The sequence below is a fragment of the Pan troglodytes genome, chromosome 8 (assembly GCF_028858775.2).
Source record: "Pan troglodytes isolate AG18354 chromosome 8, NHGRI_mPanTro3-v2.0_pri, whole genome shotgun sequence".
Taxonomy (NCBI): Eukaryota; Metazoa; Chordata; class Mammalia; order Primates; family Hominidae; genus Pan; species Pan troglodytes.
In genome coordinates, this window is record NC_072406.2 from 66200118 (window position 1) to 66223413 (window position 23296).

Consider the following 23296-nt stretch of genomic DNA (forward strand, 5'->3'; position numbering starts at 1 on the left):
CAAAAGAGCCAGTGTTAATTCAGCAATTACTCTACATTAAAGGCATATTTAGGGTAAGTACTTAAATTGAAATGTGACATATTTTAGGACAGACTTCTAAGTATTTCTTTGCATTCACAGACATGAAGCCGCTGAAGTCTTCAGTGTAGCCCAGACTTTGTGTGGTGCTCTTTTTAACAGTGTTCACTTTTTAAAATTTTAAACTATGCAATAGGCCAATTCAAAAGACAAAAAAATACTACAGTTTTATTTTACTTCTCTTTAAAAACATATACATGTATTAGCATGGGGAAGATATTGTATTTTCTTATAACTTAAAATATCTACTATGTAAGGTAGGTAAATAAAATTTACACTGGCATTTAGCCAGACAATACTAGAATCTGGCTAAATCTGTGGAGAAGAACATGAAGGCAATTTTGTAATCTTTAATTCTGTACATATACCTTTATAGCAATCACAATATGTTCAGATTAAATATCTGATTTTAGCTCTTAATTGAAGTGGATGTTATTATTACCATTTTACAATTTTTACTATAGGGATAAATTATAAAATGATGCGCCAAAGGTTACATGGTGATAGGGGTAGAATTAATTCATTCTATTTAATGCAATATTTTTCTCAGCAGCTGTTGTTTATGCAAATAGTCATGCTGGGCACTGGAAATACATGGTATACAAAATTCTATTCTAACAGTTGTAGAGAAAAAAGGCAACAGACCAAGAATTCTGTCTATGTCCAAGTTGGCTGTTTTAGAAAATTTATTTCTCTCATTCCTGATTATTTGAGATAAAAGACAATTGAAATTATTATATCATCAACTGCATTAGAAACTCAGGAAGCTGCATGTGACCAGAGAAACAGGAGCATATTTTAACAGAGAAAAAGAGAGACAGAGAGAGGGTGGGTGTTGGGGGTAGAGAGAGAGATAAATTATGAGTCTCTGAAACGTCAGACTCAACCATGTTAAAATATGTAATTTCGTGTTGACTGCTTCTTGCCACATTTATGCTGCCATTTAGCATTTCAATAAACATAATAAACTGATCATATGTGAAAACCTTAATGTTTATGTAATTACAATTTTTTTATATATAAATGAATAGGTGGTATGTTCGGAAACAGTTTCCATTTTTCTTAGAACTTTGTGGCATGAGTACATGATTGAAATGAGAAAAGAATGGGTAGAAGTTTTAAAATACACTTCTTTCCTCCACATTGTTCTAAGATAAGAGGTTGCAGAGCAGGCTTTTATTATCAGGCTGAAATACTCAACATGTAAATGTGAAAATAGTTACTGATTTTTATCCCCACCTGACAGAGTAATGAGAAATCATCTTTTCAAATGAAAATTTATTTTTGAAACATTGTATAGTGAATAACAATGCATTTTAACTTAAAACTTCTAATTCAGATTCTTATACAGTAACATAATATTTGTTAAGGAAGAACAGGTATTTGGATAAAGAAATTGGGAAAGCAGTGAAGGTGTTGATAGATTTTTCAAACTATAGACAATGTTCGAATCTTCCATACATGTGCTTAACTGACCATAAATTTAAAGTAGATTGCAATGAAAAAAAATACCAGTCTATAACTACAGATTCTTATGATAAAGATCAAAATTAACTATTGAAAACCAATAAAAAAATTAGAACAAAAATTTCACATACCATTTGGGAATAGAAAGAAACTATCTATAAAATGTGTAAGTCCTCAATATTATTTTGAACCCATCCTTCAGCCTTATCACTGTGTAATTTGCAGGCACCAATAGGCATCCGCCCTGAGAATAGATTATTAGCACTTTTTGCCTATTTTACTAATTAAATTCAAGTGGTATATAAATCCCACTTAAGGTATAAAGTGCAGAAGGTGAAGCAGAGAAAGAGAAAAATCAAAGCTGATGAAGTAAGAGACAGAAAATGTCTTCCCTCGAGAGTCAATATTCAATTACTTCTGGCTCTATGATATAAAAATGTTTTTAAATAATATTTTAATAGTAACTACTGAATCACCTTTGGAACAACCACTTAAGTAAATAATACTCTTTAACACCCTGTGACCAATGTGGTAAAATAAGATGAATGACATATCACATATACAATTCAAGGCAAACTTTCTTCTGTATTTTAAAAAGATGGTTTTGGCCAACCTACGGTTGCAATTCTATGACAACTCTCAGAGTCTGTAATTAATGAGAAAGACAAATTGAGAGAGGGAGATTAACACCTGTGATTCGATGGTCATTAAGTCACAAATGTCCTATGTCACTCTGACCATATTTTCTCATTCTTCCTCTGCTTTCCCTTAATGCCCACAAGACCTTCTAAAATCAACGGGTTGCAATATTAGTCATTACATCATTCTGTTCTCACCTTGATTAGCCAAGACCTGCTGTTTCTTCTGCCTGATTGAAGCTAGTGCTGATTGAGAACAACAAGAAAACCTTCCTTACACCTTCCTAGGAAAAATAACAACCAATTTCTTTATAAAAATTTACATTGAAACATTATTTATATGAAGTATTCTTAAGATTAAACATACCTGGGTATTTCCTCTGGGTTCCACAGTTTTAATCCTGAGTCAGGGATTTATAGACTAGTGAAAGTTCTATTAAAGTAACTATTTAATTGATCCAGATTTATTTAGTTAGTAATAATTTTGCTGCTCTATGTTACCCAAAAATATTCTGACCAAATATTTGGTTTGGTTGCTCTGTGTAAATTCTGCTTCTCTTTATACTATCTCCATTAAGTAACAGATTGACCTCATGATTGTTTTTACTGAAATGATCAAGTTTAAATTACTGAAATGTGTCTGCTAAGTGGCTTGTAAAATTTTGCATATTTTCTCATAAAAAATGTAGTTTAAAATACAGTGACATCTCATATGTCAGGCCACTAGACTTCTGCCAACATCAGATTTCCAAATCTACTGGTAACCAAAGAAAGCATCTAAGAGTCGCAAAACATTTGATTGAATCCGTGTACCTAATTCCCATCTTAAGCTTCATGATTTTTCAACAATAAGAAAACAAACAAAAAACACAAACTTTCCCATCAGGATACTAGAAGCTATAAACTGAAAGAAAAAAATGTGAGAAAGGCACAACAACAACAGAATAAGTTAAATGTCACAGCCAGAAATCAAAGGACAAAAACACAGCCATGAAGCTGTATATAGAGAGAATATCAAGGGATGCTGACTGAGATGATCTGGGGGTATCAAGATAATATTAAATTATATTCGATGACGTCTGATTGAATTAGTAGGGAAATAAATGCTTAATCTAATTCCTATACAAAGTATCCTATACTAAAAACCATTGCTTTGGTGCCTGAAGGAATAAGCCCCAGACTTCATTGCTTCCAAAATTTAATATGCATATAAACCACCTTAGGATCTTTTGAAAATGTGGATGCTTGATTGGCAGGCCAAGAGGTGTGGTCATGATTCTACGTTTCTAATCTAGCTAATGCCACTAGGTTTTTTTTTTTTTTTGGCAAGGGTATGGAATGTATTAATTTTCAATAAAATAAGGTAGATGAGATGTTACTGTATTTGATCTCAAATATTTTCTTGGAAATCTGAAGTAAAAACATACTACTCTTACAAGTTGGCAAGTTTATGTTAATACAATTCATTCACTTTGGAAATGAGGAAATAGCATAATAATAAACAATTTTTAAGATGTGAAACATGTAAGAGGGGAATAAATAATAGTGCATTATTCAGTCCTTCAACCATATATTAAGCATGCATGAGGAAATTTCATTAAAACCTGAACTTGGCCAATACTGTGCAAAATTTGAAGTGAGCTACATCTATATCATACTAAGTAATATTCAGTAGAATTCTGAATTCTCTTAATCTATATTGTTTCATTCTTTTTACATCATCTGGAAAATAAGCAACACACAAGGCAAGTTTTTTAAAGGATATTCTGTTTTCATTTCTATTTATGATGAAACACTGTGCTTTGTTCAATGGTAAAAAATCAAGACTATGTTCTTTGATTTTAAAAAATGCCCAGGCAATGATTTCCTGGTTCTGGATTTTAGGCACATAAATATGTGCATTAAAATATTCTATAAATAAACTGAAAATGGAAGAAGTTAAACACATTTGAAGTTATGAATTCATAGCCTTTATAAGCTTTATATATTATTATATACATTTCAACCCTGCCAAATTCCTTTACTCTGATATGCTGGGTTTACAAACTATTAAAGTCTAGTGACATTAATGTGAGACTTCCCTAACCTCACCATGTCTTCCATTATGAAATTGTCGTTCTAGATGCATTATTGCTTACTCGAACCTTTCTCACTTCCCTAAAAGCTTTTGCTAAGGGTGAGATTTCCATGTTGCTCCAAACAATTATTTAACCTCAAGTGATTGATTAAACTAAAGTATCTACCATATTTGATATGAGATGGAGGGACAAGAGAATATTGTAAATAATATTGATAAAAAGACATATGACTTCAAGTGGTTTCCTAAAGGGTCAAGATATAAATGTATTTATGGTAAAATGTGAAAACCTTTATACAGGACAATAAAGAAAGAAAACAAGCTCATGATTTAAAATAATTAATTAATTATTTACAGGTGATTCCCTCATTTACTTTACTTTGCAATTCTTGCTTTCATTTTAAAAATTAGGGCAGTATAGACAGCAGCTGTATAAACTCATTGCCTGTAAATATCCTCTTCTTTTTTGCCCTTTTGGCTATGGAAAATAAAATTACATGTACTAAAAATGTTTTGTGGAGCTAGAAATAAAGCATAATCTATGTTAATCAACAAAATATAAATGATTACTTAGTAATTATTTCTTGTTTATTAAAATGAACAAAAATTCAAGACCCAACAAAACAGCTAAATGTTTAAACGATAGGTTATTTAGTGAAAGCATGTCCAAAAGGATTTTCTGGGAAAAACGATTAATTGATAACAATGTGAGTGCAAATCTGTCTCTTAAAATTTTAAAGCATATTGTTCAAAGTTTTAGCTTGTGTGCATGATATAAATTCCATACATTGTTTTCTCAGTGACAATAAAAAGCACAGTTTATTAAAAACGTAAGTAAAAATTAATTAAAATATCTTTTAAAAAATTGGTCACAGTTTTGTCATTGGTATATGGAGGTTGTTCCAGGGGCCCATCCAAAGCTCTTCATCATCAGACTGTGTGTGGTCACTATGAAATTCCAAAGCCTCCTTGATGTTCTTACTGTCAATCATGGACTCCTGTTCAACTGTGCTTTTCAGCCTGTTCCTTAGTGGCTTCACCGCTGTATTGTCAGTCCCCACAGGGCAAGGGGCAAATGTAACCAGAGTTGGTCTTGCATTCATTTTTTCAGTAGAAAATGGCCCCTTTGATAATGTGTTCAGAGGTACATTCTCCTCATGTGTCACTGCCAACTTGTCTAGTTTCTTAAAGGGCCTTCCCAGTCGAACAGGGGAAGCAACTTTTAAGTCGTCCATGAGGCAGGCACGGCGGGTTCTCACCACAGAACCATTCTGTGCAATATATATATTGCCGTTGATATTACTGTGGATACTAGGATGGTGAAGACGGTTTCTCTGACATTCAGGAGCACTGTCTTCTCCAGTTGAGCTGGTTTCATACTCTTGATCAACAACTAACTTGATCATTCTTTTTCTTGCCCACTGATAAAATAAACAAAAATATGTGAGTCACTATCAAATAAATTAATTAAAAAGGCAATGATTACATTGCCTGTGAAATCCAAAACAATGACATTTAGAAAGCTGTCAAAGGTAAATCACTCAAGAGAGATAGAAGGAAGCCAGTCTTTATTAACATACATTTCTTTTCATCAAGCCTTTATTGGCTTTAGATCTTATTAATGTTTGAAAAATGTATTGTTGAGTTGGAAAGCAGACATTTCAGGAAACACATGTATTCTTTTAGATCAAATTACTGATCCACATGGAAAAAAATGTATTACTTTTATTTAAGGAGCTGATCCACTATTTGACAGCTGCTCTACTATTCAGGAAAGTTAAATTGAAAGGAATGAACCGCTTTAGTATATTCTGTTCATATTAATGCTTCTATTCCCAATAGTTAAAAAATATTTTTAAACCACATCATTCTAATTTTTAATGTATTCTCTAGTTAGTGAAAACTTTTGTATAATTTAATGCATTTTGTATAATTTAAGCATTTATTTACTTGACTTTACTTATTGACGTATAATTTAATGCATTTATTTAATTTAATGCATTTATTTACTTGACATATCCTGGTTTTCTGGGTTGTCCCATTTAGATATACTAATTTAAAAGGAAATATCTTCTCAGCCTGCATCATTTACCTAGTAATACACAAAACTGAAAGCTAATTATACTAAACTTTCCTTTTGTAAGCAACTGGACATTTTCACAAATTCATTTGACTTTTACCAATCAACATTAAAAGTAGCAAGAAGCAAGGGTTAAGCAATACTGTGTTTTTCTCAAAATAGTATTGCATTTTTGGAATATGTGAACTATCAACACATTGCATGCATTCTGATTTTCAGAACTATATTTCAAAATTATAGTTTATTTACCTAGAAAAAAATTTTATGCCTGTTACATTTATTTTTAAATCCACTGTAGCTAATAATAACAGAAAATAAGCTGTAATAACTTTTAATTGAAAAATGTTATTTCATTGAATTCCTAATACTTGAAGTTGCAGATACAAACTTACTTATTTGAACATGTTCATGATAGTTTTTATAATACCTTTGCCAGTTGAAACGTACATATATGCAAAAGTAGACTGTTAAAGATATAATTTGTTGAAGCTTGTCTTTTAGTATTTATTTTGAAAGATGATATAAAAACATATATATAGTGTGTGTGTATATATATATGCCATCCATTCCAGTAGACAGAGTGTCACTGATAATACATAATGCCACATTGCATTAATAAAAATCCTACCAGTAAATATTAAATATTGATTAGCTGATTGCATGTGTTCTGATTTACTAATATAGGAAGGATTAGTCAGTTTTACTCTAATACAGTCTAATATACAAATTGATTTGGACAACATATATATTCACTTTTCTGGCATGCTTCTGATCATAAGTCATATCAAAATCGTGATCAATTTCCTCCCTTTCAAGTGTCACTTTGGAGAACACACAGAAGGCACTGCACACGAGAGCACTCATCACAGCAAAACTTCCACCTACTGTGATCTCTTTCAAAGTGCTGTGTTGTAACCTTCAGAGTTTGCTCCTGGAGACTTCTTTTGGTTTGCATTCTTGCTTCTGTCATACGCTGGTACCTGATAGCCCCATGGAACTCCAGACTGACTTTCGCTACTACTGCTACTACTACCTGATTCTGATTCCTCCTCACTTTCCACACCTCCTTCCACCGAAGCTGATTCTGCACTGCCCTCTTCAGGGATATCTTGAGCTTCAGGGTCTGTACTTTCTTCCACAGGGGCTGGTCCACTTTCTTCTTCTTCTGAGTGTTCTTCTTCTTCCATCTTAGGTTCTTTTTGTTCTTCTTGTGGCTCCTCTTTCCTACCCTTGACTTCCTTGACCTCCTCAACCATGGGCCTTCTTCTTGCAAGCACGATGTTTTTCCTTGCTTTTTCTCCTTCTGACTCTGTGGATTCCGATTCTTCTGATTCAGGGGTAGAACTCTCCTCCTCCTCAGAGGGTGTCTCTGACTCAGATTCCTCTTCTGTAGTCTCAGACTCACTGAACTCAGACTCTTCTTCACTGTATTCAGTATAGTCGCTGGAGGATTCCTCCTCTGATTCTACAGTGCTTTCTGTTGCTTCCTCTTGGTCCAGAGTGAGTTTCAAATAATCTTTATCTTCTTCCTCAAGGCGTCTCTGCCACTCTTCACCCTCAAGGTCAACGATTCCTCTTTTATCAGCCAATCCTCTAACTTTCTTAAAAATCATGGGGAATATTCTGGCTCTCTTCCATGTTGTGTATGTAGGCTCAGCTGCTGGTGGTTTTTCGATAGTTACAACTACTTCTTCCTCCTCACTAGGCTCTCTAATTTCAACCTTTGGTTTTTTAATTCTCTTTGGCTCTTCCTGAAAATTGTGAAAATGCAATTGAAATGTCAGCTTGGAGATAGCTATGGTATGACCTTGTCCCACGTAAGCTACGCAGGAATGAATCTGTGGGTGATAGCTTCATGCATGTTATATAACTGGCTTAAGAAAACAATCACCAAAATTTCTACTGCATATAGACAGAAGGTGATTAAGAGAAAGAAAATTATTTTATTTTAGCTTGTACTTTACAATACCCAAATATATTAATTTCCTTCTTGTTACTCAAAGTTTATTTTGCATCTTAGATCAAATAAAAAAGAAAGAATTATTGTCTCTTCCTTCTTCTGTCACTAGACTTAGGTTAATAGCTTTCTATATTCCCTTGAACTAAATTTTCAAGAATTTTCAATAATCACGAAAATATGACGATTTATCTCATTTTATGAGAAATCTATTTTATGAAATTTTGCACATGTTAAAGCCACAGTGACATTTATTTGTTGTTAGTGTTGTTTTTGTATAAATTTGCCAAGTAAATAGTGAAGACAAAGTATAAGAATTTTATAGAAATGAGTCATGCTAATTTAAACATAAATTACATTATTCCTTGAAAATTATTAGTGGAAATAATTTACTTTTCTCTGATAATTGAAAGGTGGAGACTATATTTTTTCATGACTTTTAGTTTTGCTAGATAATGTGGGAGCAAAATAACCTTTGTATTGCAGAACTTTAAAATATATTTGATTATAATATCTTTATGGAGCAAGATTTAGAATTTTAGAAAACATAATTTTCATTGTGCCCTTTCCAAATGTTTAACACTTTTAGAAGGAAATAAATTAAATGATCAAGAATTAATTTTCCTCCAAAGACAAGGCAATGAAACGGTCAGCACTGTGAAATTTCTATGGGAAATACGTACTAAATGAAAGGAATTTCTAAAAGCTGAAATGTTCTACAGCCGCTAGTCATGTAGGGTTAAACAATATTTTTCTTGGAATATTATCTTACATAATAAAATTACAGTAATTACCTCTTCCTCCTCATATTCTTCCTCAGCTTCACCAACCACCTCACCATATTCCTCCTGTCCAGCTGGTGGTAACAATCGACGGCGACTCCCATATTGAGGCATTTCATACCTGTAATATAAACTTACATCTTTAAACAGTTTGTCATGTGATTTCTGTAGAATCTACCATGAGTGATCTGTTTCCTTCTTTTTCTTCCACCATTCAATCGACAGATATTTACACAGCACCTATCAGGCTCCTTGTAAACTAGTTACAAAACTATAGAGTAAGAACTGCTACCTGATGACCAGTAATTTTTGCCATAATGGTACCCTGGAATAACAATAAAGAGAGTTGAGTTATTTCAGATACTCGTTTTTGGAGAAACTAGAATGAGAAAAAAGCCATATTGTGTCTTAACTAGCTGAAGAATCCAGAACACAAAATAGATACTTTGGAACAGTGTAATGGCTCATTCACAACATCATTAAATCTGTATGTTGGTAGCAGAAAGTTGCTTCAAACATGGTCTGTAATGGTTTTCACAATTTTCTTCAGTATTTTTTTGAAAGTGGTTAATTTATATGTGTACAAGTGACTTTTGAGACACTTATCAGTGGATTCTAAGGTGTGTTTTCTGCTTCCTAACTGCTCTTGGGCAAAACTTTAAACTGATTAGATAAAACATTAACATCTCATATGAAAGAAATGGTGAATTTAGGAATTGAGCAAATATGTTTCACATCTATTTCCCATATAAATAATTTTGAATAATTTTACTGCATTTCTAGAATTGCAATCGATATCAATGTAAAATATCAATATGTAACTCAATATAGAAAAATGGTTAAAACTTGGTTAAAAATAAAGCTAGATATACTATTCATTTTCAAATATTATACTAGTGAGATCGACATGACATTAAAAACAAATTCTAGTAATAATAATCATTTAATAATTTCCTATTAATAAAATATCAAAATAAGAATCTGAATTTAAAAAATCTGAAGATGTACCCATGCTCATAACTGTAATAATCTTGTCCATATTCCTGGCCAGGATCAATTCCAGACTCCATGGATAATTCCTATTGTTCAAAAAGAAAAATTGCATTTGAAAACAAATTCTTATCACGTTTCAGGTCAAAGTCAGATTTCTACACCTAGAATTCGATGATTCTCAAAACATTCCTGCCAAAATAACTTTAAATACAAGTGTCAGTTAAAGCAATTAAAATGACTCTATTTAAAAGTGTTAGTCAAATCTATTCATTTTTTTCTGGCTGTAACCATTTGATACAAAATAAGGTTATATAATTTGACCTGAAGAGGAAAAAGTAATTTTTTTCTAATGGCAAATCTGTTAAAACTTGCAGATGAGCATTTTCACTTGTTGTTTTTGGATGTCTTTTAAAATTATCAATCAATAGTTAATATTTAACTCAATTTTAAGTTAAATTATTAAGTGATGTTGGCCTTAAGAAAAATTATAACACTATCTACAGCATTTTTTTCATCTCCCCACTAACAGTTTTCTAGTACCCAGTATTCTTCTATTCATTGAAACTGTTCTGATAAAATCATCTGAGAACAAGAATTTAAGTTAATGTGTAATGCTTCCCAAGGATGTTTGTACTTTAAAACATACTGCTAATTCTAAATTTAAGGGTTTTTTGTTTGTCTGTTTTGTTTTTTTGAGACGGAGTCTCGCTCAGTCGCCCAGGCTGGAGTGCAGTGGCGTGATCTTGGCTCACTACAGGCTCTGCCTCCAGGGTTCATGCCATTCTCCTGCCTCAGCCTCCCGAGTAGCTGGGGCTACAGGCGCCCGCCACCACGCCCATCTAATTTTTTGTATGTTTTTTTTTAGTAGAGACGGGGTTTCACCATGTTAGCCAGGCTGTTCTTGATCTCCTGCCCTCGTGATCAGCTCCCCCTTGGCCTCCCAAAGTGCTGGGATTACAGGCGTGAGCCACTGTGCCTGGCCTCTAAATTTAAGGTTTTTAAAGGAAAAAAAGAATTTGTTAGAAAAGAGGTCCTTTTAATATTTCCAGTTCTAAACTCTAAACATACTGATTGATTTCTGTCAAACTCTACTTATAGAAAGATGTTTTTCTTGAGATATACATGTGAAAACAGTTTCTGATAACTATCAAATGCAGTTTCTCTACATTTCCCTTTTAAATTCTACTTTAACATGTTAAGCAGGTTAAATGACAAAGGTTAACCAAATTAATTTTGCAATGGAATACGAGAAGAGAGGGGGGAAAAGGATAGGTACTCACATGAAAATAGATTGGTACATATTTCTATCATCTATTATTTATAAAAATTTAATTTTGTTGATCCAGGAATACTAATGAGTCAGGAAAAAAAAAGCCCTCCTCTGAGGGCACAAATATGTCATTTACGAAGTGTGGAAATTTACAGCCTGCATGATTGATATGGATAAAGACCCTCAGTTGTGCTTGGTGTGGCCAACATCATTTTAAAAAATTGAATTCATTACTAACAGTGCTAATCAGAAAATGACACCAACAATGTGGATGTTGGTTTCTCTTGAAAAATAAAAGATGGAAACACTAGGATCATATTTTTACATTCCAATAATCTAGTTGGCCAGATTAATTTTTACAGCAAGCATGTTCTCTCCTGTTTATGACAGTATCCCCAACGACACTTTTCTACATTCATACCCTAGTCACTATGAAATCTGTCATCTGCTATTGCTTGGTGTCTAATAAACTCCATTCACTTACATTACTACCCTAGATCCTGTAGGTATTGACGCTTGCATTACTTCTTCTATCTTATAATTTTGCCGTTTACAAATACTTTGTGAACCTACTCTAAAGGAATCCAATTTTGATGTTAAAACTAGTATAGTTTATTCACCAGAATAACTAATATTTAGACAAACCCACGATGAACAATACTATGTATTTGCAGGGACACAGAAGAGCTAAAACTCTCATCTAAGTCTGGAGAGATTATTACTTGGTAAAACTTTTTAGAATACGTTTGGCAATAGTACTAAATTAAATATAATCATTTCTTCTTTCACAGAACTTAAATTTGTAGTTAAATACCCAACAGAAACATGTACACTTGTGAGAAAACACATTATTCATAACAGTCCCAAATTGGAAACAATGCAAAAGTCCATGAGATAAACACGCTACTACATCGCACAACAACATAAATGAATCTCCCAAACAGAATGTTGAGCAATATAGGTCAGGTACCAATGAAATATATTATATCATTCTATTTATATAAATTTCAAGAACAGACTAAAGAATATGTTACAGGCCAGAAGGAAAACTGATATCTAGGTGTTGACATAGAAGAGCTTGAGGGGTATGTGCACTCTGGAAAAATTCATCTAGTTATACAGTATGGTTTATACTTTACTTTTTTTATGGGCGTAGGTTTTATTTCAACAAAAATATATTTATTATAGGAAGGTTGAAGTGTGGGGGAAGGAATGAGGTTAAGAAAGACCTGGAAGAAACTGAGACAAAAAGTCTAGATTTAAGTTATTTCAAACTAAGTACTTTGTAAAAACGTTTCCTGGAGGTAAGCTAAGAATTTTAAGGTATGTAAAACTCAGTGTAATGATACTGGTTTAAATGAAGCAAATAGGTCTCAGAACTAATATTTTCAAACTGCTTGACCAATGCATGTTTAATTAAATACATACAGATACTGAGAAAATAACTTCAAACAAACAGTTTTGAAGTAGACTTTTTACAACATTAGGTAATTAATAGTAAGAAAGACGAAATAAAAATTTCAAGTAAATATTTATGGAGAAATAATGCAACTGAGTGGATTTTGGATTTTAGAAGTCAGCATCAAAGAATTTTCTTTACATAAATACTTTTTCTTCATTAAGGGAAAATAACGCTGAGCTCTTGCTAGCTACAATGCATATGGCATCAATTGCATTAAAAATGTAATAAGAAGTATAGAAGGGATGCGGATAGGAACCCAGGAAACTCAGCAAGATAGCCCTTGATTCAATCAGTCACTCTGTATTTCTGAGTTGAGTAAAGAGGGATAGGAACTAGCAGAAGGAAATGATCTAAAAGGTACCTCTTGGATGCTTCCACCACCCATGAATGAAGAGCAGAGCCATCAGTCGTTAAAAAAAAATTTGAGGAAACAGCCCGGGTGCGGCGGCTCACGCCCGTACTCCCAGCACTTTGGGAGGCCGAGGTGGGCGGATCACAAGGTCGAGAGACAGAGACCATCCTGGCCAATATGGTGAAACCCCGTCTCTACTAAAAATACAAAAATTAGCTGGGCATGGTGGCACACGCCTGTAATCCCAGCTACTCGGGAGGCTGAGGCAGGAGAATCGCTTGAACCCAGGAGGTGGAGGTTGCAGTAAGCCAAGATTATGCCACTGCACTCCAGCCTGGCGATGGAACAAGAATCCATCTCAAAAAAAAAAAAAAAAAAAAAAAATTGAGTAAGGAACTGCTGACCAGTCAGATCCATGAGTCAACCTCAACCAACAAGGGAATGCTGGCCCTTTTCGTTGTTCCACACAGTCCCAGTAGACTATAAAAACCCCTTAGTTGATGAATTCTAGATTTTAGAAAAGTATGCAAAGTAACATACTAGTGATTTTCTTGGGTAGATCAAACACTTACTGTGATTTTTAAAATTCATTTTTGCTGTCCACACAGGGAAAACATAGAATTAACTTAATATTTAATTATTATAAACATTTATACTGATGCAAAACAAAAACAACAACAATAATTGTAATTTACTGAATTTCTTCCTGTTACATTCCAGTTGTTGAGCTAGGAACTTGCATATTTATTAGATATTACTGCTAACATTTTATTGAAGATGAAATTGATGTTCAGCAGATGTGTATCTTGACTAAGGTCTTGCATAAAGTAATTGGTGTTTGGATTTCAACCCTGAGTTTTCCAATTCAAATTTTATGGAGCCCTCTCCATGGAAATTTTTGCTAAAACCTTATAAAAGTTTAATATTCCTGCCACACAACCTCCAGATTTTGGAGAGTAGATGCTAACCAAGAAATGCCTCTTTTTAGCAAAGATAGAATTCTGTACTCAAGGAAAAGGAATAAAATTTTTGTAAGTGGAGCTTATGAAATACTAAATTTGCCATAAAATTAAAAGTAGGATGACTGTGTTTTTATTTTTAATTACATATATAAACATAATAAGTAAATACAATAATATGTATTTATTATACAAAAAATATCTTTTTCACATTGCAGAAGAAAATGCCATAGGCAATTTGTAATATATGTGTCCAAAAGAGGTATTTTGAATCACATAAAATGATATTTAAGTACAGATATCAGCATTCTGTCTTTAAACTTTGCATAATCTAAATCTGATGTCAGGAATGGATAGATGAATTCAGATTGATTAAGACAAGTAACTACTGATCGGGTTCATTAATTGCTTCATTCAATGAATGGCCTGTATTTATTAGGAATAATGGGCTTGTCTAATTCCCAGAGAATGAGGCTAAAAATTTGGAAGTTGAGCTACCAACAACTTCAGGAGGTGATTTCTTGGTTTCTTTTTTTTTGAAGTTATTTTGAAAGACTCTTTTCTTTTCCTTTAAAATTATGCCACATTGGCAGACACCCACTCTGCCTACAAGAAGTAATACAATAGATCTTAAAGTCACAGTGAAGGCTCAGTGAGGTTGAAAAGAAAATGAAAATTGATACCTCTGGTTTAAGAAGAGAGGGCCTCAGCAGTTGCTGTTGCTGTCAAAGGAAATTAAAATAGAAAAAGATTTAGAAAATAATTCAGATGGGAAAGGTAGATAGATCATGATTGAGAAGAGAGGAAAAAAAGGCGACAGTTTAAAACGTGTTTCCTTGGGATTATTCATTATTCATGTGTTAGCTACCAAAAGCATTAAATATTTTAACTAATTCTTTATATTGGAACATAAAATAAGAATTCATTTGTTTTGTTTTAATTTCATCATTCTTTTAGTTAATGACAAATTTAATAGCCTTAATAAACAGGAATCTATACAGATTTTTGTTTTGTTAAGCTCCACAGTACAAAGAGTTATTTATGTTTCTAAAAGTACTGTGTGTCATATAATTACTTTTATCAAGTTTAACCTTGTTTTAAGTTGCCCTTCTTTTTTTCCTTCCCAATCACATTAAATGTGATAAGATTCATTGGGAAGAAGAGCAGAACACACAAAACGATAAAGTTGTAATGTATCTATCAACATATTGAAGACATGCTCTCCATTTCTTCTTCTTACCAAAGTGTGGATTTCTTGCACTAAAACATTAAGTGTGTTTTCAGAATGATTAGGAAAGTCATTAATTATCAGATTTGGTAGGAATTGCTTCCTGCCTCTTCCTTCTTTCACTTGTATTTATTTAAAGCTAATACAGTCACCATTGATCTGTTTCATAATAATATTCACTTTAACCAGATAAAAACAAGATACACAATTCAAATTTTGGGGTTAGTAACTCTTTGGAGGGAAAACAGCATATTAAACTAAGTATTGGAAAAGTGGGTAGTGAGGTTCTGGGAGGTAATTCCATCATTGAACCCACTGTTTAAACTGGCTAGTAGAACAACCATTTGCCTGAAGGGATATCCGTTTTGTAATATAGTTGTTGGTGAGTTAGTTATTTTACTCATAATGAATTCTAAACTATAATCCAATTAGGTCGTATACTTCTCTTGATTGAGAAGCTGTATGCTAAATCAAACTAGGTTCGCAGTGACTTCATTGGTAACATCACCTGCAGTACATCTGGCCAAATACTATTGGCCAGAATGCCCAGTAGGTTCTCTGCAGACAGAATCAAATGAACACAGTAGAAAACCCAGAGCTTTCTAACATTCTGATTATTTTTAAAATCTTTAGGATCTCAAGCTTTAACCTAGTGATAGGATGGAGCCTTGAACTGGTAAAAAGATCAAAAGTTAAGTAGTCCTATATATATATTCTTTGTTTTTTTTGTTTTTTGTTTTTTTTTTTGAGACAGAGTCTCACTTTTGCCCAGGCAGGAGTGCAGTGGCCTGATCTTGGCTCACTGCAATCTCCGCCTTGCCGGTTCAAGCAATTCTCCTGTCTCAGCCTCCCAAGTAGCTGGGACTACAGGCAGTAATCCTAGTTTCTAAATTAGATGTATAGCCTTAGACAAATAAATTTTGGGGAAATGTCAGAATACTGAGTAATAGTAATGCAGAACAAAATACATGTATCCTTAAAAAGGTAAGCAAGTGATCTTTGACCATTGAATAACAGATTTAAAACCTTAAAACAGGGAAGTAACATATATAAAAGAAAATAAATAGCATAACATACTAATATGTTTTTGCTGAAATCAAAGAAAATAAACTAGTTCAAAAGAAGGTACATTAGTCTTGCCTATTACACAAGTATTTTCCTAGTACGCTTGTTACGACATCAACACCATAAAGCCCTTACCTCTGATCCATAACCTCTCCTGCAAGGCAGAAATAAATAAATCAGTATTAAACATCTTAGATTTTCGTTATTAAACAAAATGACAGATAAGGGCTTTAAAAAAATGAGTAAAACTGAGAAGACAATTTCTACTAAACACTATCTCAGTGGGAAGTATATTTTGTGGCATTATCAAAACAGGAAGATCATGGTTTCACACCTGAATTACTAAAATAATGATCAACCCAGAGCCTCGTTCCATATGAGCAACAAAACATGCAAAATCTATTTTATTATTTCAATAGTGTATAATGACAAACTTTGACTCTATTATTATCAATCGGGATAAAAAATATTATACATGATCTCTGTTATACACAAGTCTTGATATATGTACTAATCCTTAGGGGAAGAGATATGCTTTATACATGAAGAATGTAATAAACATAGGATGAAAATTATGTCTATGATTGAATATATTCTTCCAAATGATTGTATGATATTTTCTTTATGTTAATTAATTCTAAAAATAATACAAACTATTGGCTGTCCTTTCAGGGTCAATTATAATATTAGAAATTAAGTGAAGAAGTTTTTAGAGCTTTAATAGCCAAATAGCCAATATTACATAAAGATTTATAAAGTTCACACATCACAAGATGGTGAAACATTTGACTATACTTGAGGGGGAGAAAAGAATATAGAGTTTTCAAAGTTGAATGTTACTAATAATGAAAATGTTCTATGTATTATTTTTTAAGCAGTTAATCTAAAGTGTTAAACTGATGCTGTCAACCATGTTATGTAGAATTAATCAGTTTAATGAAGAATTATTACAAAGAGGCACATATTACAAAGAGGCACATGCATAACTTTCTAAAATCCAACAAAACAATCTCTGTAGAAAATTTTTTTAAAAATTTTGAGGCCTTCACAAAGTAATTCTACTTATCAGAAAGCATCTTATATGGTTAATGCACTGTATATTGAAACTGTTTGTAAAAAAGTAAATACAATGCTTACTAAAGCTGCTCAATTGATTCTTTAAAATGGTTCTGCAGTGAATTTCGTAGAGTGCTTACACGGTTCTGCCAATATGTATAAGACTGATAATTCTTCCAGAGTCTTTAGAAATTGTAGACATTTTCAACTTTTACCAAATTTATATTTTTCAGAAATAATTCAGGTAGAGAAAGCTCATATTTAGGTTTTAACAATGACAACTGAGTCATATACCTTATAAAATATCCAACCAAAGCCAGGCTTTATTTTTTAGACTATTTCTTCTGACCCCTTTTATTAGCAATGGTTTCCATCAATGTGAAAAATAAAATATCAATAGATAAACTATAACTCAATGTTAATGTTTCCATTCACATTTTTGTTGCCTTTTATTTGGTTATTTGTATTGCTTGTCTTGGCTCAAAGGCAGAAAGTTACTTGAAAGAGGTACATAACAGAACTACTACTTTACCTGTGTGCTTTCAAAACATGACTATTGATACTTATAAAGCCAGTTCATATAATATCGATGCACCTCTTTATGCAATTCATAATCAATTGTATTATTTATTTTATATCATGTATATGTATCACTGTTTACTTTTAACAGTAAGGACAAATGTTTGGTCATCTTTCTTAAGTCTTTATTTAAAAGGTATCTAATAATTTCTTATGCATTAATGAGATCATAATAAATATTGAGAAAAAAGTGTTATTTTTCTCCTCTCTGGTTGTCAGGTTGTAAGCAGTTAGGGTTTGAGAGGAGGAAGAATATTTAGGCTTGTGTACTCAGATAATACTAAAAGGTCTCATATAGAAGATATTTTAACTGACTTTTATAATGTATCATAATGACATTAGGAATCTCCAAATACAATGTGTCAGAAAAAGACTGGCTTAAATATAAAACACAGGTATCTATGTTTCAATTAAAAAGTACAGAATAATAATAAAACTTTCAGATTATGTAAATAGTAAAATGTTATAGAAAAAGGCAATATAACAATTTAATAAGGCTGTAGGTACCTACATAAAAATGTTTTTTGGACTTCTCTTATTTCTTTTGTTACTATTTATAGATTTATCAAGAAATTATAAATTTTACATTTGCAAAAAGCTGGTAGATATTAGCTTAGAAAAGACACACTCACATTAAAGGCTTACACAATTGTGAATACCTTGTCAGAGTCCGCCAAATAGCACAAGTTCTCATGCATATGACCAGCTGCCAACAAAAACTCCAACTGAAGTTTTTCAGTGAAAGAAAGAAAAAAATCACGTTCAAGAACCCCAAGAAAGTAATTACTCTCGATTTGGATGAAAAGATTTTGAAGCAGATGGGCTAATAAAAATAATCAGATTTACAGATTGTTTTCTGTCTGATCTTGGTAATTAGGAATGCCTAATTATTGAAGAAATATGAGGGATGAAGAAAACCTGAAATAACGCATTGAAGGGGGCTCTCAACTTATATTCATATACTTCCAATAGTAATTATCAGGTATGAGTTTTGCCTGTATGTTAGAATTGTACCCTTCTCCATGCAAACTTATATCTTCTAAAAATCTTAAAACTCCAGAGTGTTTTATAAGTATTATTTGTTTTAAACACTTATATGTGCATTCAAAATGTGAACTTCCAGTAAATAAAATGTATTCCATGTGTTTCATGGGAAAAACAAAGTAATTACTTGATGGTCACATATTATACATTATATACTAATATTGAAAGAAGTATAGTTTCCTTAGGAAGGAAGGGACATAGATAGATAGTACCTAGCTTAAGTGATGCTGTTCGAATGTAACAATTGGAGCGCTAAGAACTATTACTACAACTACAGAAATCTCTTCCCAGAGTATACAGTTTTATTTTCTTTGTTTAAAACAAAAGAGCAGAAACCTATGTAAAAGAGTGATAGTTCAGCAAATATCACTTCTCTTGATTTTTCTATTTAAGCTTTTTATATTTCATTTATTAAACTGAAGATCATACTTTCTTTAAAAAGGAATCTTATGAAAAAATTTAAATTAAGGAGATGATTAATAATGTGAACAAACAAAATTAAACAGCACTTTAAGCATCTGTTGGAACAATGAAATGCCTTACAAAAGTCAACGACTCAAGATTTATTTTCATTATAAAGAAGGGAAGGGAAAGCACAATGAGAAATAAAGAGAATAAGACAGCAACTGAAAAAGTATAAGATTTATCAAATCCATAAGCATACTACTAAATCCATAAGCATACTACTAAGATAAAAGCAAGTCAGAGTAAAAGATGTTCTTATCAGAAAACAGATGACTACATGTTATAGCACCTGAGATTTATTTTGAAATACCTTATGTCTGTCATCTCCTACAATCTAGGTACATTATATTTTACTTTGGTAGTATTTCTTCTTACCAAATACATAGGCTTCAAGAAAAAACAGAACCTACCATATCAGTTTTAACTTATTTGTAACAGTCTGCTTTTTTCTTGGAACATTCATATAAAACTACGATCAAAAACTAAATGTAAATGTTACTGCATCGACATGATAGACATGCCTTTGGTTTAAGTTGGGTATCTAACTTTCATGCCCACATATTCCCACTAAAAAAGAGATTAAAATTACTTACTTTTCAAATAAATGTAGAACAAATTATGCTACCTTGTAGTTTTTAAAAAGTAAGGTAAATCTATTATATATGAGTTAGTAGTGATGAGGTTAATATCTTTTTAAATTAAAAACGAGAAAAAAACTGCATTTCATTGAATTTGGGGTAAAATAATAGAATCTTCTTTGACGTTCAAATTTGATGTTCAACTTGAAGACTATGATCAACAACAAGAGGTTTGCCCGACTAAAATAAGAAAAGCAACATTACAGTGAAGTAGATTGACTGTGAGATTGTTTTTCAGTTCCCTCGACAATATTGTTCAAATTCTCCTTGTTTTGTTCAAATGTGATTTCCATATTTGTTACTTCCGAAGGGCACATAGTTTGAAGTTCTGAAACATTTGTGCGTAGATAGTTTTTTTCTATTTGACTGTACATGTTAGCTACTGATTTTTCAAGTTCTGCTAAGTTTTTAACATGTCTGAGGATGCCTTTTGGTTCTCTCTGAGGGTCTGTTTTACACACTGTCGTTGTTGATAGCTGTGTCATAGAGGACTTAATTTTCTCAGCAGGCATCATGTTGGTCGTGCATTCAACACCTGTTATACAGACACACTCTGTGGACAGAAATGAAGCTGAAGGAGGTGGAGGGCAAGGAATAGAAGGAGGTGGTGGAGGAAGAGGAGTTGGAAATGGAGGTAGAAGAGGTGGTGTTGGGGGACCAGACGTTGAAATGGAAAGTGGAAAAAATGTAGAAGGAGGAGAGGGAGGAGGACAAAAAAGAGAAAAAGGAGAAATGTCAGGAGGAGGAGCAAGAGGAGCAGGAGCAGGAGGAGGAGAAGGAGGAGAAATAGGAGAAGGAGGAGGAAGGGGACAGGCAGAAGGAGAGATGTTTGGTGGATGGGCAAAATTTTCAAACATATTTCTTTCGGTTTCAACAGGTAACATACAAATAGGTGTCGCTCTCCTAGAGAGTGAAGAATTTAAAACACAAGGCCTTGAAGGAGAAAGTTCCAAGGAACACTCAGCAGGAGAACTGACGACATTAGGTTCTGATTTGAGTTCCACAGTTCTTGAAACAGTTGGCAAAGTGGAGAATGAGAAGTGAGGCCTGGGAAAGCAAAATGAAGAGTCTGAAGAGAGAGATTTCAACTGTTCTCTTCCTTTCATAATCAGTGTGTCACCTTGCCTTATTTCCTCTTTCTCTGTCAAATTTGCCTCTTCAGTTGTAAGCAATGGATTGCTGCTACCTCTTTTGTTTGTACAGATTCCAGTGTTTTCATTTTCAGCTTTCTGCCTGGTGCCTTGCCACTGCTGCAGATCTATGATCTCTGGTCTATTTGGAACTTTCCTCATCAGCCTCCTGGGTAAGCTGACTGACTGACTCCACAGCCTCTGAATCTTTTCTCTTGGGCCCCTCAGAGACTTACTCTTGGCTTGTACTTTGGGTGAAAATGGGTCTACAAAATCTGTTCTCTGTGAAATGTCTGAATTTGTTGATACTTGACTTATGTTTTCCTTATAAAGGGGATTATGGGCACTTAAGTCATCCTCATCAGATAGAAATGTGAATTTTCTTGCAGCCTTCAGTTTGTTGCTCTTAAGTGATCCGTCTACATGAGCTGACTTGTGAGCCTCAATAGTATTGGAAGAAAAGGGCATCACAACTTGTTGATGTTTCCTGTCTTCTGAGACTGAGTTATTTCCCCTGCTTTGTTGAAAATGGTAGAGAAGGAAAATACTTGAAAGAAAAGAAGATAATGAAATGTAAGGAAACAAGTCAGTTGTGACACAGCTTTCATGAGAAAGATGTTTTTATGGCTCTCATTACTATTTATTAAATACTTAAAAACATCAAAGACCAAACAACACTAACCTACTAAAGCAAGACATTATTTTAATTCCCTGGTCTTAGAAAGGCAGGGCAGAAAAATCTTAGAGTTGTGAGAAGAAGAATGAGAAATGTAAATGAAAAAAAAAGTACTCTACTCATCTCCAGATTATTTTGGAAGAGTATTTTTTGTTTTTGTTTTGTTTTTTTCAGCTAGTGTGATACAGCAAAGCATCCATGTCCACACGTAACAGTTCCCTTATGCACAAATCACAGTTCTTCCCATTGCAGAACACCATCGAAGCTACCAACTTCTTATCTTATCTTTTCCTTGCCTGAGGATGCTCAGGGCTGCCTGTTACGCATAGAAGATTCTTAGCTGTATCTGATTCAGTACCTGTCCCTTATCTCTCATGTCAGTACTTCTGTCCTAGAGCCAAAAGTAATCTCCTCTCTGAGCCATCATGTGGAATATCCTGTTCTCCAAATTAAGAGAATTAAAATCACCAAGGACAGATGGGAGTTTGTCTCACAGTCCAAAAATCACAATTGAGAAATTGAATGTACGCTAGAATTGTGACAGAGTTTTTCTTCTGTTTAAAGTTTGTGCTTAATTAGTTTTAAAACCTTATATATAATACCTATCATCTATCAATCAGGAAAAATTGTTTGTTTTAAAACCTTATAAATAGTACCAATCAGAAGAGATGTTGTAATTTCTTAGACTGATCTGGATCAAATTTTACTTAAAAAAACTCACCTTAACAAAAAGATTGATGCTAAAAAAAAAAATCACTTTTTGATATCACTGAAAGGCTTACTTATGCACGGAAACTGAATCATAGGTAGCTGTGAGTCATAAATAAAGTTGCATACATCAAAGATCACAAATTAAATAGCTCTAAGGAAAGCATTTGGATCCTTCTCCCAGGAATGTTGGCTGATAGGTGGTTCCGAATAGTCTCTCGTTAGGTTTTACTCTCAAGCCAAAACAGAATAACAACATTTATTTTAGTTACTGCTTAATATTTACCCACTTAGCAGGAATGAAATAAAAAAGAAATATTCTGAATGAACAGAAATTAACTAGCCATATTGAAAAATTAAAAAATTAGGGTGATAGTTTAGGCAACAAAATAATAAAGCCACAGTTGTTAATGTGTCTTTTGGCAAAGATACGAACTGTAAGAAAGAAACAATTCACACAGGTAGACCTGGAGCATCAAGCCTACTTGGACAACAAAGAAAATTCAGACAATCTGGACTAATCAGAGTGCAAACACTTGTACTCTTCGAATTTTGAAAAGTATTTTTCAAATATGGCACGAACAACTGGGAT

At 33.0% G+C, this 23296-nt stretch overlaps 1 protein-coding gene across 8 annotated transcripts in view; it reads right to left on the reverse strand.

The window, feature by feature from the left end:
- Nucleotides 1-1385: 1385 nt before the first annotated feature.
- The window catches only part of PCDH15 (protocadherin related 15), a 1753436-nt gene continuing 1731525 nt past the window's right edge, over nucleotides 1386-23296 (reverse strand). For 2 of the 8 annotated variants that reach the window (XM_054659630.2, XM_054659627.2), the window contains 5 exons: nucleotides 16544-16562; nucleotides 14799-14837; nucleotides 10088-10158; nucleotides 9092-9200; nucleotides 1386-5681 (listed from right to left, as the gene is read on the reverse strand). In XM_054659630.2, the coding sequence (XP_054515605.2) occupies nucleotides 5130-5681; nucleotides 9092-9200; nucleotides 10088-10158; nucleotides 14799-14837; nucleotides 16544-16562 (790 nt within the window). In that variant the 3' untranslated portion in view covers nucleotides 1386-5129. Of the gene's footprint in view, nucleotides 5682-7225; nucleotides 8092-9091; nucleotides 9201-10087; nucleotides 10159-14798; nucleotides 14838-16543; nucleotides 16563-19590; nucleotides 21868-23296 lie in introns of those variants that run through there. The other 6 variants (XM_054659629.2, XM_054659626.2, XM_054659631.2 and 3 more) reach the window with 4 other exon arrangements.